Here is a 16,714-nt window from a genome sequence, read left to right on the forward strand (position 1 = left end):
GGGGGGTGTTGCGCATTGTGAAAGCTGCAGCAGGGACATGACACGGCAAGAGGATCCCCAGAAATTGTTGATGATTCCTGTTTCAAGCATCCACCTGCGAGAGAGTACCCTCGTAGGAGTGGGACATTGCAGGCAGAAGCAGCCAGCAGGAGAAGTGTACTGGAAAGGACGAGAAAATTACAACAGGCTCCATCTGTGGCAAGCTGAAGCCAGCGAACTTACTCATGTGTCTCATGGCCTGTGGACCGAGCCACCCTAGCTTTGGCTTTGTTCAAGCCTCCTACAAGCCACGGTTCACGACTTCACGTGGCTTGAGTACCCGTTGTATCTAGAGCTGCCCCCTCTCGGTGCAATAAAGCCTGGAACTAGTGTTGCATCCACTCTCAAAGCTTCAGAAATAGAGAATTCCAGTGATGCCACGGGCAAGCTTAAATGCTCTTCTTCGTCTCACAGTCACCAGGATAGGTATGTAATACCGTTCTCCTTGGACATCATCTGCCTCGACATATTCATGCTAATTTATCCCTACATTTGATTGATTTGCATAGATCCTGAAGCATACGACCCGTTGCAGAGTTTGTGAAGAAACACGCTCGTTAAAAGGGGATTCGGTTAACTTGTCCAGAAGCATGAGGGTAAGGATGAACGTATCCGTTTTCAGGAAAGATGCCCTCTTCTTTTCTTTTCTTTTCTTTTTTGAGGGGAAAAGATACCCTCTTCCAGTGTAGTGTTGTTCGACGCCGAAGAAGAGAAAGTGATCAATATCGAAGAAAGGTAAAGTGGCATAAATTATATTTGTAGACGGTGGTTTCACTCTTTTCACATTTATGTAGTCCGTACTTGTATTTGAGGATATATAACTGACCATATGGAGCATTGCAGGCTTGCTTCAGGAGCTCCTGTTTTCATCCACTAATTAGAGACTCGGCTGTTTTGGTGCCAATGCAATGAGTTGGGGGCGTGGTCCGTTTTGGTTTCACTGTCAACTTTTTGGTTTCTGACCTTTTCTTTTTGGGTGTGCGGTCCCTTTTTCTTTTTGTTTCGCTGTCAATACGTGTGCAAGAAATAACCTTAAGTCCTTGGGGCCGGTTTAGTAGCCATGACTCCGCTGTTGTCGGTTGTTAGAAAATGCAAGTGTATCAGTAATTTCCTCTCAAAATAATAATGACAGTGTTGTACTCCCTCCGTTCGGAATTACTTGTCACAAAAATGGATGTATCTACAACTAAAATACATCTAGATACATTCATTTCTTGGACGAGTAATTACGAACGGAGGTAGTACTAAGTTTGCTTTGAGGGGAAGTAGGTATGCCCTACTCTTTGATCGTATAGTTACTCCTAATAAGTGGAGTGGGAGAAGGGTGTATATATAGTGCAATGCATGATGAGATTCAGATCTCACGGCCAGCCGCACTGTGGTTATTTCTTGACCCTATCTACGTTATTTCGGATATATCCGTGGTCAGGTTAAAGTATCTCTGCTTCAAAATGTTTTTTTTTTTTGCTAAAGAATAGCCTTGTTAACATCTACTATTCGCCTGATCCTATCTACTAGTATGTCGATGCCATTTTAGAACAAGTGCATATACTACTGAAGAAAGCGTATGTTTTACTGTCCGATTTTACTCGCCTCATCAGACAGGCAGCTCTCCTCCTGGATTTGGTGAAGCACGGCAGTCGCCGATGACGACGATCTACAGCACCAGCTGCTGGTGATGAAACTGTGCATATCCCAGCCTGCAAGAAACTCGCATTGGCTGCAGAAGGGGCAAGACCACGACCGTACTGGACGTGTTTTGGAAACAGCATGATGTCACGCACGTTGCCGCGAAAACTATGCTGAAACAAATGCATAAATGCATGCTTTATAAAGAAAACAATACGAAGACGAATGTAAGTGTGTTCTCGGCTTACATTTAAAAAAGGGTAAAACCCATTTGAAAATGGTGAAAGAAAAGAAAAACGTTTGAATTAAAAAAATCTTAGTGAAAGAGTAAGGAAGGTTTCAAATTTATGAAAATGTCTGATATAAGCATTATTGCTAAGAGTTTTGTGAGGTGTTGTACTGGATTGAACGCACAATGCCTGATGGGAGTGTTGGACCTTTTCTTGCTTGGTCAATTTCTTATCTCTTCGTATATCCTTTTCGGTGTTTCATATAGGTTGCTTTGTTTCTATCATTTCCACTTTGCTCTATCTCTTTTTTTCGAATGAAACTACTAGCTTCCCGAGGGTATATTACTATGTGAATTGTCCTTGCAATATTACGATTAGAATTTTATTTTTATTTCCAAAAAGGGGCGTCGATTGATGAACACATCCATTTTATTATTGCATTTCAAGCCATTCTGATGAGAAATTTGAAAAGATTATAAGTCTCATTCAGGTACCACAAATCCTATAACTAGACCAGCATCCATATTGATTGAACAGATAAAACTAGGAAGTATACGACAAAATGATGTATAAAAGGAGAAAAAAAATGTATGTATTAAACTTAATGCATCGTCATATGTCAACAAAAATGCGAAGCATGGACTATATAATTCTGCTACAAGCGTCCAACACATATACGTCCATGACCACTTAAAAATTAACCAAAATCTTTTAACTTGTGGCTGACATGCATGAACTGATTCCAATGAAAAAATGCAAGACTAGATGATGTGGCATAGTTTTTATGGATAAATTAATGTAACAAATGTAACTTATGAGGCTGGTCATAGTGGGAGTAACATATGTAGTACTCCCTCCGTCCGGAAATACTTGTCATCAAAATGGATAAAAAGAGATGTATCTAGACGTATTTTAATTCTAGATACATTTCTTTTTATCCATTTTGATGACAAGTATTTTCGGACAGAGGGAGTAACATACATGGCACATAAGCAAAAAAGATGATGTGTCAAGTAATTAATGAGGAGAGTACCATCACATAGCGTTTCCCAATGCAAAATGAGTCTACAAAACAATACTCCCCATCTAGGTTTAGAGCATGGTTAATAGTATAGCCAGCTGCTGGCTATAAGCCAGTGCCATGTCATCTACAGCCCATTTTATAGTCAACATGTACAATAGTAGATCACAAGAGTGTACTATTTTTTTATTATGTGGCCCACCTTTCATTCTCACAAAGTGCCTAGGAGCACGTGCTAGAGCTGGCTCTTCACGAAGAGCCCGCTTACCTTCTCTCTCCTCTTCTCTTTCCTCCAACTAAGCAAAAATATACTAGTTTATTCCTTATAGCCCGCTGACTCAGCTCTACTGTACTTGCTCTTATAGGGCATGCACGTGGTTTTAGGTCATCGATTTGACTAACTAAATATGTGTTATATGTCACCAAAAATATATCACTAGATACTTAAGCGGATGTGGTTTCTAAACATATATTTTTCATCCCATATACTACCTTCGTCCGGGTTTATTGGTCCCCATTGTATTTCGTGCCAAATTTTGACCATAGATTGAAAAATTATCTCATTGGATTCGTGTTTGAACATAGTTTTTAAAAATATAATGTTTGGTGACATGCGTGAACATTTTGTTAGTTAAATCTTTAGTCAAAATTTGGCACAAACTACAAAGGGGATCTATAAACCAGGACGGAGGTAGTAACACATATTTAGCTAGTTAAATTGTTAACCTAAAACTACGTGCATGTCTTATAAACTAAGACGGAGGAAGTAAATAAAGATATATATGTTATTCACACCTATGTTACTACCCATTATGAAGGTAGTAATATAGACTAGTAATTTCTTGTACTCGTATGTCATTTTAGCTGTACTAAATCAGCGACAATTAATTAATATGGATCAGAGGGAGTATCTTTTTCTCAAAAGTAAACTAATGGCTAAACAATGTTTATGTTTTCCAAGGGATATGCTGTTGTCTTAGCATGATGTGAATTGTCCTTGCAATATTGTGATGACAGTTTTAATTTTTCAAAAAGGGGACAACAATTGATGGATGCAGCCATTTTATTCCGGATTTCAAGCCATTCTTACAAAAGAAATTGAAATGATTATACGACTCAACGAAATGTAAAAAATATTACAAGTCTCGCTCAGGCATCACAAATAGTCCTATAACTAGATGAACATCCGTATTGATCGAACAAGATAGAATATACGAAGTATGCGACAAAATGATGTAAAAAAATACAAAACTTTTGAATTAAACTTAAACTTAACACAACGCCATATGTTAATGAAAATGTGAAAGCATGAACTATATAATTTTTGCTCCAAACGTCCAACACATACACGTCCATACCACACAAAAATTAACAGAAAGTATTTAACTTATGATTGACATGCATGAATTGATTCCACCGGAAAAAAGACATGCATGACTTGATACCCTGTGTCATTGAATTATCTATCCTCTTCCGAACCGAACAAGCACAGATGCCCTGTGTTGGCTTCAATTCCCCCCTATGCGAATTCAGTTCCCCCCACCGAATCAGCGAGAAAAGATTGAACGACGCGAGTGTGGTTCCATTCCCCCACTGAGTCCAATCGATTCCCCAGAGGATGCTTCGGCGGTGGCGTCCCGTCCGAGGGAGACTCGTGGGGGCGGGATGCGGCAACAGCGGCCCCCAGCCCATTCGATCTGGCGTCGGGTTCGATTATTTGTAAGGGTATCGACCTCCAAGAACAACAATTCAATTCAGAGAGGTACTCCATTGTGTCCAAGGGTTTTCACCAGTAAGGGCTTCATTGCCCCCATTTTTAGGTTCCTTTTGGAAGAGGAGCAGATTAGCTCATCCCTCAGCAAGAGTGCAAGACAGAATCTTGAGATGGAACTTTTGGAAGAGGAGGACATTGCAAGTGCTGTATTTAGCAATAACTCTGCAGATGGAACTAAACAAAGTAGATGTAGATCTGCAATCTTCAGCCGGTTGAGGTCCCCAGGCTGTCTCATTCTTTATCATGCATAATGAGTTTTCCATTGTGCACTTCAGGGATCGTTTTCAAATTTCAATGTCAATGTGCACATGGGCAACATGCGTATATGCAAATGTCCACACCTACCGAGGTCGGTTTGGTTTTGTTTCGTCTTCCTAATCTCATTGTTTTGTTTTACTTGTCGGCATCATGAATGAATACATTACATTTTAGAGCTGGAGGTTGCTTTCTGCATTGTACTTACATCTCGAAGACTTCATGTAGCAAACCTGCATACTCTTGTAGAGGCTCAATTCACCATTAGCTGCAAAAAAAGGGGGGTCGAAGCGATTATTTCAACTATCCCATTGACAGAGATAACATAACATCTTTGTCCTGCTAGCTGTTTAAGAGCGGTATATGAGAGTAGTAGTGCCTGATGACTCGGTACTCATCATGTACCCTCCCTGTTACCTATTCTATTCTTCCCTAATCGGAGCCTGAAAAGCTTAATTTGTTCCCTCTTTTGGCAAAATACGGGCTTTTGAGCATTCGCTTTACATATTGCTCCCATACAAGAATCCAACTCCTCTATAATCATTTGGCTAAGACAATAAAAGGCTACCCAACAGATATCAATCGATGGTGAGGCTTCTGATTGGCAACCTCAATGGCTAAGTGGCCTCATCACTAATCCGAGCCCATGTTATTTCTTATCATTAACAAAAGGGAGCAAATAGGACAGTCCAACCATCCTGACGCACAAGGATAAAAAAAGATATTGTTGTTTTGTGTGACAATAAGACCTCGTGTTGCCCATTGCTTTGAGTAACTCAGTCCTATAAAGATAAGCTGAGGATCTCCTGCAAGAGCCAAGCAAGCAATGCATATGCAGGTGTGGTAGAGTGGAAGCATTCAGATCCAGCTGCTACTGGTAACTGGTCTTCTCCTCCCTTGGTTAGTTCTCTACTTCTCTCTAGTTTCTTGCATAGGCGCTTGAAAGTTGGACGCTGGACCACATGAGTTTTAGTGCGGGGTATTTCTGCAACCGAATCTAGCAATGACTGTTTTTCCACATTTTTCTTCGTTTTTCTGAAATAAAGTGCTATGAAACTTGCATTGATGATTTGCACAAGGGATGGATACAGGGGTCATCATCTGTTCCATAATGATGTTCAAATAAACATGTCACATTAAACAAAGATGTGATATCCCTAGAAAGCTTATTTAGGGTAAAATAAAGAGTGGGAAAGAAGTGCGGATGGTGGAGACAAAAGGAGTAGCGAGGGAAATGGAATTTTTCCAGGAAACGTGGGGTCCAACCCATAGATTTTTGCGTTGGGTGACTAGCGTTTCATTTCCATTTTTCTTTTCTATCTTAAGTGGAGATCGTTAAACTGGATCGCGATTCAGCTCCTTTCTCCAAGAACTATTTGTGGCTCTCTCCTTCTAAGTTCTAACTGTGCATATGTCTGTTGCCTACACATCCAAATAGCTGATCTGCTTCAACCCAAACAGTATCTGTACTGTAACCAAGATGGGAAGTGCAGGTTTAGAGCAAACAAAGGTAAAGGCAAGCTTTTTGGATCAAGGCTCTTCTCTAGAAATGCTTTGGTCCGTACTGTATTTGCCTTCATCAGCAAACTAAACTGGCACTAATGGGTTCTGGTTTTTTTTTTACTCTAGGCGCGCTCGCACATCAATTGTGCACAACCAGCGAAAAGAACCTGGCAGAGGAAATTTGACGATGAAGGCAAGAAGATCGAACTGTTTAGCATGACCATGAATGATATGATATCAATCGTACGTATTTGGACATACTTTATAGCTCCCAGGTTTCTGTTTTGAGCATATTTTGAAGAATATGAAAGGTTCAAAATTATCAAAATGGTAGAGCGTTCTGAACATGACTATACTCTGTTTGAGAACACTCCCCTACTCTTCACTTTGCAAGACATGTCATACTTGGCAATGATACATGCCGCATATGGCTTGCTCAGCCATGCCAGCAAGCAACTGACCGATGAAACAAAACTGTTGTTGGCTTTGAGCAACGAGTACTACATATGTTATTCCTCTGTGAACTTAATACTAACTAAATTCCTGTTGGTGGTCCTTCAGATACCCATGATTCTCAAGGGACTGATGATAAATGCCGACCAAAGGGGAAAAGGCAGGGTGAGTGCTCAACATTTAGAAATGTATCATCGCTCTTCTATTATTCAAGCAATTACATAAATTCACTCTGCCTTGTCATGGAACTTAAATTCTTCACTTTTGCGAAGGATATACTCTATGACCCATTCAGGAAATGGATGGACAACTGCTACCGTGGCCTACCCCTTGGTGGCCTTGGGTAAGTTCAAGTCTTTCCTTTGCAGATTACAAATTAGCTAGGTTCACTGTCAATCAGGTACATGTAGGCTTTTCTGTCACCTTGAAGCTTGCCATGGTGATTTTAACTGAAAAATGTTTTCTATAGCTGACTGAACTTTACATGGTACATGCCTGTTCTCAAATCACATCCTCTTTTATCAGTTCAGGAAGCATTGGGAGAAGCTACAGAGGGTACTTTCAGCATTTTCAGATATTCCCAGCATTATATGAAGAAAAGCCTATCCTTGCAAACCAATTTTCAGTAACTATACTTAACTCTTCCATTTCCCAATTGGCGATTCCTAGTGTCACTCTTAAGTCTTGACTGTAAAGAACTTCTAATGATTGACACTATTCACTTGTCTAGGCATTCGTCTCACGTCCCAATGGAAAGAGCTACTCCACGGTGTTGTCTGCACCGACTGCTGATGCTCTCAAGTAAGCTGTGGATCTCAACAGAATTATTTCTGGTCATTAAAATGGACCAGAGATATCATTCATTGTGCATACTTGCAGGGGAGTCGATAAGTCAGCTATTGGATCTTGGGACTGGAAGCTTAAGGAGAAAAACTGTACTTATCATGCCTTGTTCCCAAGATCTTGGACAGTTTATGATGGTAAATTCCTAAAAGCAATAAGGTTTTGTATGCACTTTTATATTTTACCTGATAGATACATGTCCATGAACTGAAGATGTTTCGTGGTACACTATACTAATTGCAATGTAGGTGAACCTGACCCTGAAATCAAGATCACCTGCCGTCAGATATCACCAGTCATCCCTCACAATTACAAGGAGAGCAGCTTCCCTGTTGCAGTTTTCACATTTACGGTACATTTTCTTCTTCGGCAACTTAATCAAAATAACACATGTACTTTCCCCTGTTGCAGTTCAGCACTTAATTTTGATCGATGAGTCTTACAGGTGCAAAATTCTGGGAGCACACCTGCAGATGTAACATTGCTCTTCACATGGGCTGTAAGTGCAACAAGCCAACGTGGTGCCCTTTTAGCATGAAGATAAAAACGCCTTATCAGTGAGGACCTAATATGTATTTTGTTCATCCTCTAGAATTCAGTTGGTGGGAGATCAGAGCTGACTGGAAATCACACCAACTCCAAGATGATGTAATGAACGTCAAATTCGTTTTTCCGCGTACTTTGTGTTTCATGCCATGCAGCAGCAATCTCTCTACAACCTTAATTACTTATTGGTTCTTGCCATGCTTTTTTATGTTCTCACACAGGGAGCTTGATGGTGTGCACGGTGTTCTTCTGCATCACAGGTGTGTCAAATATTTCGTTTCGCAGAGCTTCAAATGATACAGAACTGCGAACATAACAGCAAACTTGGGATGGCACCAATGTAGGACTGCGGATGGGCACCCGCCAGTGACGTTCGCGATCGCGTGTCAGGAAACAGAGGACGTCCGTGTCACAGACTGCCCTTTCTTCACGATGGGGTCGTCGGACTCCGACGACTTCACGGCCAAGGACATGTGGGAGGAGATCAAACAGCACGGTTCCTTCAGCGAAACCCGCACCGGCAAAGAGCCAAGGGCGTCGAAGCCCGGATCATCCATCGGAGCGGCGGTCGCAGCGGCGACGACAGTGCCGGCAGGGGGAACCCGCGTGGTGTCGTTTGCTCTGTCGTGGTCGTGCCCCGAGGTGAAGTTCCCAGACGGGAAAACGTATCACAGGTGATGTGTTTTGCTAATTCTGCATGGCTAGTTGGTTTTCACTTTCAGTGAGATTTTGATGAATTTTACTAAATTTCAATAATTTCAGTAGACACTTACATTTGCTTTTTTTGTCGAAATATTTCGGTCATTTAAGTTGTACACAAAAAAAATCAGTAATTTGGTGGGTGCTGAAATATTTCTGAAACTGAAATTCAAAACTACTACTCTAGCTGTTTTTCCTTGTAACTGTAATGTCCTTGCCTTTGGGGATGAACCCTAGGGATTTTGGACGAGGGTAGGTGGCGACCAAAGGGGGGAAACTTGGGGAAAGGAGCAGAAAGGGGAAAACAGAGGAAGAAGACTACTGTTTCATTTCTTAATTTTTCGATGCCTCTCGGCTACACGGCTCGGGCTTATATATGCCGCAGCTCACCCACACACGCTATTACACCCACAAGGCCCACGGCCCACACGCACACCTAGGCCCAATTGCGAATAGTCATCAACCACTGGTGCGTTCCTTGCCCTGTTCTGCTCCTCTAAATTTCAATAATTTCAGTAGACACTTACATTTGCTTCTTTTGTCGAAATATTTCGGTCAATTAAGTTGTACACAAAAAAAATCAGTAATGTGGTGGGTGCTGAAATATTTCTGAAACTGAAATTCAAAACTACTCCTACTACTGTAGCTGTTTTTCCTTGTAACTGACATGGCTTTCTGGAACAGGAGATACACCCAATTCTGTGGCTTGGATCGAGATGCGGCTGCAGAGAGCTTGGCTCATGATGCCCTTCTTGGTAAAGCTCTGGTGATTGATTGTTAGCCATAGGTGGTCAGAATTCTGATGCTAATTTGCTATTCCTTCTTTGAGTGTAGAACACATGGATTGGGAGTCCAAAATCGAAGAGTGGCAGAGGCCTATTCTGCAAGACAAAAGGCTGCCTGAGTGGTAATCAGCTCGTACTCCCTTCGTGTCTTTTCCCTAGTAGAAGAACAAATCCCCCAAATGGCATAAGAATCTCATGCATTGGTCCAGGTAAATCCATTATGGATAAAAAGAAATTAATAGTATAAAAAATTTCATGAACTGAGTAAAACTAAAGGATTCAAGGAAGGAAAAAAGTAAGTCAAACGTAGTAAGGTTTGATTGAGATTGTAGGAAAAAAATATTAACATTCAGAATATGAAATCAATATCATTAGACGCATCATTGAATTGAATTTCATATTGTATATCTCTAGTATTGTAGATGTTGATAATTTTGTACTATATAAATTTGGTCAAACTTTATGAAGTTTGACTTAAGATAAATCTTATATGCAAGTAAAAAAGAAACGGAGGGAGTATCACCGACTAAGTTTTTTTACCGGAGCCGGGATGTACCGGTGCTTGATCCACCCTTCGTCGTTTTCATCAAGATCAGTGCAGGTTTTATACTCTATTTTCAGATAGCAGACTACACATAGCAATACATGTACTAGTGTCAGATATTGTCAGCTTTTACAGAAGAGAGAGAGTTAGAGTAGAGACAATGGTGCATGCATGCATTCATTCACTCACGAGATACATATGACATGCATTTTATTTCCATCCTCATATTTTCAATGACTTATATCTTTTGAACCAAATGTACATTATTGAAACTTTTTGTATATTTAAATTTGTGGTGACAAGATCTACAGAACAAGATCAATTTTGGATATTTTTGAAATATTTTTATTTTATATGTTTCAATTATCTCTGAAATCACTTTCATAAAACACTAAATTGTTTCACTATTTCATAAAAGTTTTTTCTAGTGTTTCGCTCAATTTCACAAACTGGAATATGAAACTCACAAAGAAATAGATATATTTGATATAGTAGTAAAAAAGAAGTTTAATATATTCAACTTAGACGTGTTTGACTGCAACTTAGACGTGTTTGAAATACCCAATTTCACATATTTTAAATAATCCTATTTCACTAATTTCTTATTTTATATTTTAATTATCTTTTAATATCGCTTTCATAAAACATAAGATTGATCCGCTATTTCATAAAAGTGTTTTTGACTATTTCGCTAATAGAAGTTAAAAAATCATTTCACTCGTTTCAAAATAGATTTCACACATTTCAGAAAACACATTACTCTCATTTGCAGTACTAATTTCACTGCAAATTTAAGAAATATATTGAAATATATTCCGCTCATAAAAAATATCAGTTTCAAACACTGAAAAATTAGTTTCACAACAAAAATTGGTTTTATTTCACTTTATTCAAATAACTTATTTCACGCATTTCAGAAAACACACTGCACTCATTTACAAAATATAGATTTCACCCATTTCACTAGTTTCAGAAAACTGATTTCACTCATTACAAAATATATATGAGAAACTAATTTCACTTTGTATTTATGAAAAAAATATTGAAACATATTTCACTCAGCAGAAATATCAGTATCACACAATGAAAAAGTCGTTTCACACCAAAAAGATATATTTCACTTTTTTCAAATAACTCATTTCACTCATTCAGAAAACACACTACAGTCGCTCAATTGAAATAATATATTTCACTTGTTTCAAAAAACTGATTACACTTATTACAAAAGATAGATTTCACTAGTTTTGGTAAAACACATCACATTTACTCCATTGAAGAAACAATTTCACAAGCTAGAATATGAAACTCACAAAGAAAACTATATTCGGAAAAGTGTTTCAATCATTTCAATGACTGATTTCAATCATTTCGAAAATTGTAATTTGAAATGAGTGAAATTCATATTTTGATATGATTGAAATAGTAAAAATTAAATTAGTTTAAATATATTCAAGATTGGTATGATTATAAAGATCTTATGTTCAAGAATTTGAATATATGAAAATTTTAAATAATAGTACAAAGCTGTAAACAATATTGGTCATCAAAAAATGTAACCAAAATTAAAATGCATGGATTTGTTTGAGAGAGAGGGGAGATGCTGCATGCATGCGTGCAATCCACTGCAGAAAGTACTGCCTCTCCCTGACATGGTCCCTACTAGTCCGACATTGATTTGACTATATACAAAAGGTCATATGTCTCAATACATGATTATACATATGGATGGGCCCTATTTATGCACAGATCATAAAGCATGTGAAGGGTGGATGCGGCTCCGGTACATCCCGCCTCCGGTAAAAAGGAGTTTGCGGGAGTATCACTTTGCTCAAGTGTCTCTTCACAGTTTTTCCCATGACATTATAGTTGGCATCCTCTACACACCCAGAATTACTTCCCAGTCTGCAGAACTTATGTAGTTGCAGATCATTCCAGGGTATAAAATCGCAAGGGGGGAAATGATTTATATGGACTTGCTACCTAGAGTACTAGATAATCGATGTCATGTTTGTCTTCAGGTATCCGGTTGCATTGTTCAACGAACTCTACTATCTGGTCGCTGGAGGCACCATATGGACAGGTATCTCGATCACTGCCAGCAAGTACGTATATGATCTGCCGTGCAGAATCCGTACGACGGAGCTGAGAACAAATCTCTGTCAAATGCCACAGATGGACGGCCTCCGAAGATGAGCGTCGCCTCATCAGGGACGGGGACGGAGCCATTCTCCCTCGACGTCTTCCGCGCAGACCTGCAAGGCACCCCGGTGGTGGACGGCGTCCTGAGCGAGATGACGTCCGTGACGGAGGACCTGCACTCGGCGGCGGCGTTCGGCGCGACGCTGCTCGCCGACGGCGAGGAGAACGTGGGGCAGTTCCTGTACCTGGAGGCCATGGAGTACCACATGTGGAACACCTACGACGTCCACTTCTACGCCTCCTTCGCGCTGCTCGCCCTCTTCCCGGAGCTCGAGCTCAGCCTCCAGCGCGACTTCGCCCGCGCCGTCCTCCTCCACGACCCGCGCCCCATGCGCACCCTCAACGGCAAGACCGTGCCGCGCAAGGTCCTCGGCTCGGTGCCGCACGACGTGGGGCTGAACGACCCGTGGTTCGAGCTCAACGCGTACATGATCCACGACCCGTCGCGGTGGAAGGACCTCAACCCCAAGTTCGTGCTGCAGGTCTACCGGGGCGTCGTCGCCACGGGCAACGTCGCCCTTGCCAGGGCGGCGTGGCCCGCCGTGTACCTGGCCATGGCCTACATGGACCAGTTCGACCGGGACCGGGACGGCATGATCGAGAACGAGGGCCGCCCCGACCAGACGTACGACCTGTGGTCCGTGTCCGGGGTCAGCGCCTACACCGGCGGGATCTGGGTTGCGGCGCTGCAGGCGGCCGCTGCCATGGCGCGCATCGTCGGCGACGGCGACGCCGAGTGCTGCTTCCGTGCGCGGTACCTCAGGGCGAAGCGCGTGTACGATGACGAGCTCTGGAACGGCACCTACTTCAACTACGACAACAGCGGCGGCAAGACGAGCTCCTCCATCCAGGCCGACCAGCTCGCCGGGCAGTGGTACGCTCACGTGTGCGGCCTGGAGCCGGTGGTGGAGGAGGAGAAGGCCCGGAGCGCGCTGGGGACGGTGCTCGACTACAACGTCATGCGGGTGAAGGGCGGGACGGTGGGGGCGGTGAACGGGATGCGGCCGGACGGCACCATCGACATGTCGTCGACGCAGTCCAAGGAGATATGGCCCGGCACCACCTACGCCGTCGCGGCCGCCATGATCCACGAGGGCATGCTGGAGGCCGCGTTCCGGACGGCCAAGGGCGCCCACGACGCCAGCTGGTCCAAAGATGGCTTCGGGTACGCGTTCCAGACGCCGGAGGCTTGGACGGCGGAAGGCGGCTACCGAGGGCTGCACTACATGCGGCCCCTCTCCATCTGGGCGATGCAGTGGGCGCTGTCGCCGCCGGAGCTCCACAAGGACCTCGGGCCGGTAGCCTCGCCGGGGGTCGCGTCGGTTGGGCAGGACAAGTTCGAGAAGGTGGCGAGCATGCTGAGGCTGCGTGAAGAAGAGCAACACAAGGGATTCCTCCGGGCTCTCTACCATATTCTCCGGCAGGTGGTGCTCCCGGCATGACCCCTCCAGCTCTGCATGATGGTGGACGAATAAATTTGTCGGTTGATTGGATAGAAGTCCGCGCAAGGCTGCTCGCGCTGTTGGAGTTTTCTTCCGTCTTTTCCTTTTTTTTTTAAAGATCCCGTTTGAGCCAGCTTAGAAAGCATGCGGGAAACAGTGGTGATCAAGTAATCGGGTGGAAAACTCGAGAAAAACAGAAGAAAAAAAAGTCGCCGTGCAAGGCAGAGGAAAGCATGCTGCGCCGGCAAGCCTCCATTGAGTGAGATCACTTCTGATGGCCTGGATCACGTCTTCCTCCCTTGCATCTTGGCTCGAAAAACGCTGGCGTTTCTCTCCTTCCAGATGCGCCATGCAATCAAGATCAGCATGGTTTTGACTCCTTTTCCGAACCTTGCTGGGGTGTGCCTGATCAGCTCCTGGCAGTGATGTAAAGGGCTGTGGTGCGGCGGCATGATCTTTCCTCAAGCGCTCGCAGCCAGTCCATGCCGTGGCCTTCTGCCAGATCGATCTGGAGAAGGGGCATTCCCACAGCAGGTGTACTGAAGACTCCAGACTCTTGACGCAAAGCCAGCAGAAATAACTGTTTGACCATCCTCTACGCTGCAGCATGTCGTTGCACCAGAGCCGGTTCTTGTGCAGCAGCCAAGCGAACATCTTGGCGTTCCCCGAGGCCCACTTGATCCGATCGTCCACTTGCTGGACGAGTATGGTTCCCGAGCTCCGAATACGGTGCCAAACCTGGAAGAACTCTGTGGTGATGTCGATCGTGTTGTCGTGGCGCAGGTCGCTAATCCAAAGTTCATTTTCGAGCGCCCCTGCCACCATGCAGTTTTTGCGCATGGTGTGTTTGAACAGACCCGGGAAGGAGGAGCAGAGGGGCGCGTCACCTAGCCAGGAGCTCTTCCAAAAACTTGTTGTTCTGGCATTGCCGATCACCACCCTTGTAGCCCTTGCGATCAGAACGACCAGGATGCGTTCGAGGACGCCGAGGCCTCCCTTCTCCACCGGCGAGCACACCGAGCTCCATGCTACCTTGCACTCGCCACCCGTCAGAGCCTCCTCCTGGGCCTAGAGGAAGCGGCGTCGTGCCCTGTCAACCTCCTTTAGGCCTTGTTCGGTTGAGGTGGTTTTTGAAGGGGAATGGCAGGGTTTGAGGGGGATTAGATCCCCTAGAAGCCAAAATCCTCTCCAATCCCCTTGGGAGGAGGATTAAACGAACAAGGCCTTAGCGTTTTCTTTGGGACCTTGAGCACTGAAAGTGCGAAGGTGGGAAGCGCAGACAACACCGAACGCACTGCGCCGGCCCGCCAAGCACATCAGTTTGTCCTTCCAACCTGCCAGCCTTGCTTTGATTCTGTCAATGAGAAACTGAAAATGCACCAGGCGCAGTCTTTGGGGAGAGATCGGCAGCCCTAGGTAGGTAGTGGGGAAATCTGCAATTTGGCCACCGAAACCCTGTAACACATCTGACAACAGAAGCTCGCCGCAATTGATCGGATCACTAAGGACTTGGCATGGTTCAGCTTCAGCCCCGACCCCTGTTAGAAGAAGTTTAGCAACTCCAGCAGGGTGTCGACCTCCTCTATCACCGGGTTGTTGGGGAACGTAGCAGAAATTCAAAATTTTCCTACGTGTCACCAAGATCTATCTATGGAGAAACCAGCAACGAGGGGAAGGAGAGTGCATCTACATACCCTTGTAGATCGCTAAGCGGAAGCGTTCAAGAGAACGGGGTTGAAGGAGTCATACTCGTCGTGATCCAAATCACCGGAGATCCTAGTGCCGAACGGACGGCACCTCCGCGTTCAACACACGTACAGCTCGGTGACGTCTCCCATGCCTTGAACCAGCAAGGAGAGAGGGAGAGGTTGAGGAAGACTCCATCCAGCAGCAGCACAACGGCGTGGTGGTGGTGGAGGAGCGTGGCAATCCTGCAGGGCTTCGCCAAGCACCGCGGGAGAGGAGGAGTACTTGGGAGAGGGGGAGGGCTGCGCCAGAACTTGTGGTGCGGCTGCCCTCCCACCCCCCACATATATATAGGGGCAAGGGAGAGGGGGGCCGGCCCCCTCAGATCCAATCTGAGGAGGGGGCGGCGGCCAAGGGGGGGAGGAGTGCCTGCCAAGTCAAGTGGAGGCCCTCCCCCCTTAGGGTTTTCCCTCCCCATGCGCATGGGCCTTGGGGGGGTTGGTGCCCCTGGCCCATTAAGGCTAGGGCGCCCCCCTACAGCCCATGCTACTATATTGGACGTGGTGGAACAATTTCCGGACCTCCGGACCCCTCCGGAATCCTCCGGAACCTTCTGGAAGCTTCCCGGTACAATACCGAAAAAACCCGAACTTTTCCCGGAACCCGAACAACAACTTTCCATATATAAATCTTTACCTCCGGACCATTCCGTAACTCCTCGTGACGTCCGGGATCTCATCCGAGACTCCGAACAACATTCGGTAACCACATACAAACTTCCTTTATAACCCTAGCGTCATCGAACCTTAAGTGTGTAGACCCTACGGGTTCGGGAGACATGTAGACATGACCGAGACGTTCTCCGGTCAATAACCAACAGCGGGATATGGATACCCATGTTGGCTCCCACATGTTCCACGATGATCTCATCGGATGAACCACGATGTCAAGGACTCAATCGATCCCGTATACAATTCCCTTTGTCTAACGGTATTGTACTTGCCCGAGATTCGATCGTCGGTAATACCGATACCTTGTTCAATCTCGTTACCGGCAAGTCTCTTTA

At 44.3% G+C, this 16,714-nt stretch overlaps 1 protein-coding gene and 1 long non-coding RNA gene across 2 annotated transcripts; both read left to right on the plus strand.

Moving 5' to 3' along the window:
* Positions 1–9: 9 nt before the first annotated feature.
* LOC119341917 lies at positions 10–1,145 on the plus strand. The gene is made up of 3 exons (XR_005165335.1): positions 10–465; positions 549–774; positions 883–1,145. It is a non-coding gene; the product is annotated as an uncharacterized LOC119341917 (long non-coding RNA).
* A 3,235-nt stretch (positions 1,146–4,380) lies between these two features.
* LOC119336878 (non-lysosomal glucosylceramidase-like) lies at positions 4,381–14,297 on the plus strand. Its single transcript, XM_037608955.1, has 17 exons — positions 4,381–5,848; positions 6,387–6,458; positions 6,578–6,694; positions 7,013–7,069; positions 7,177–7,247; positions 7,430–7,529; positions 7,635–7,705; positions 7,784–7,884; positions 7,996–8,099; positions 8,193–8,246; positions 8,340–8,395; positions 8,515–8,553; positions 8,638–8,967; positions 9,677–9,747; positions 9,827–9,899; positions 12,340–12,401; positions 12,494–14,297. The coding sequence occupies exons 2-17, from the start codon at positions 6,429–6,431 to the stop codon at positions 13,960–13,962; spliced, it is 2,805 nt and encodes a 934-aa protein (XP_037464852.1). The 5' UTR covers positions 4,381–5,848; positions 6,387–6,428; the 3' UTR covers positions 13,963–14,297.
* The last annotated feature ends 2,417 nt before the right edge of the window (positions 14,298–16,714 follow it).

The sequence above is a fragment of the Triticum dicoccoides genome, chromosome 7B (assembly GCF_002162155.2).
Source record: "Triticum dicoccoides isolate Atlit2015 ecotype Zavitan chromosome 7B, WEW_v2.0, whole genome shotgun sequence".
In the NCBI taxonomy this organism is placed as follows: domain Eukaryota; kingdom Viridiplantae; phylum Streptophyta; class Magnoliopsida; order Poales; family Poaceae; genus Triticum; species Triticum dicoccoides.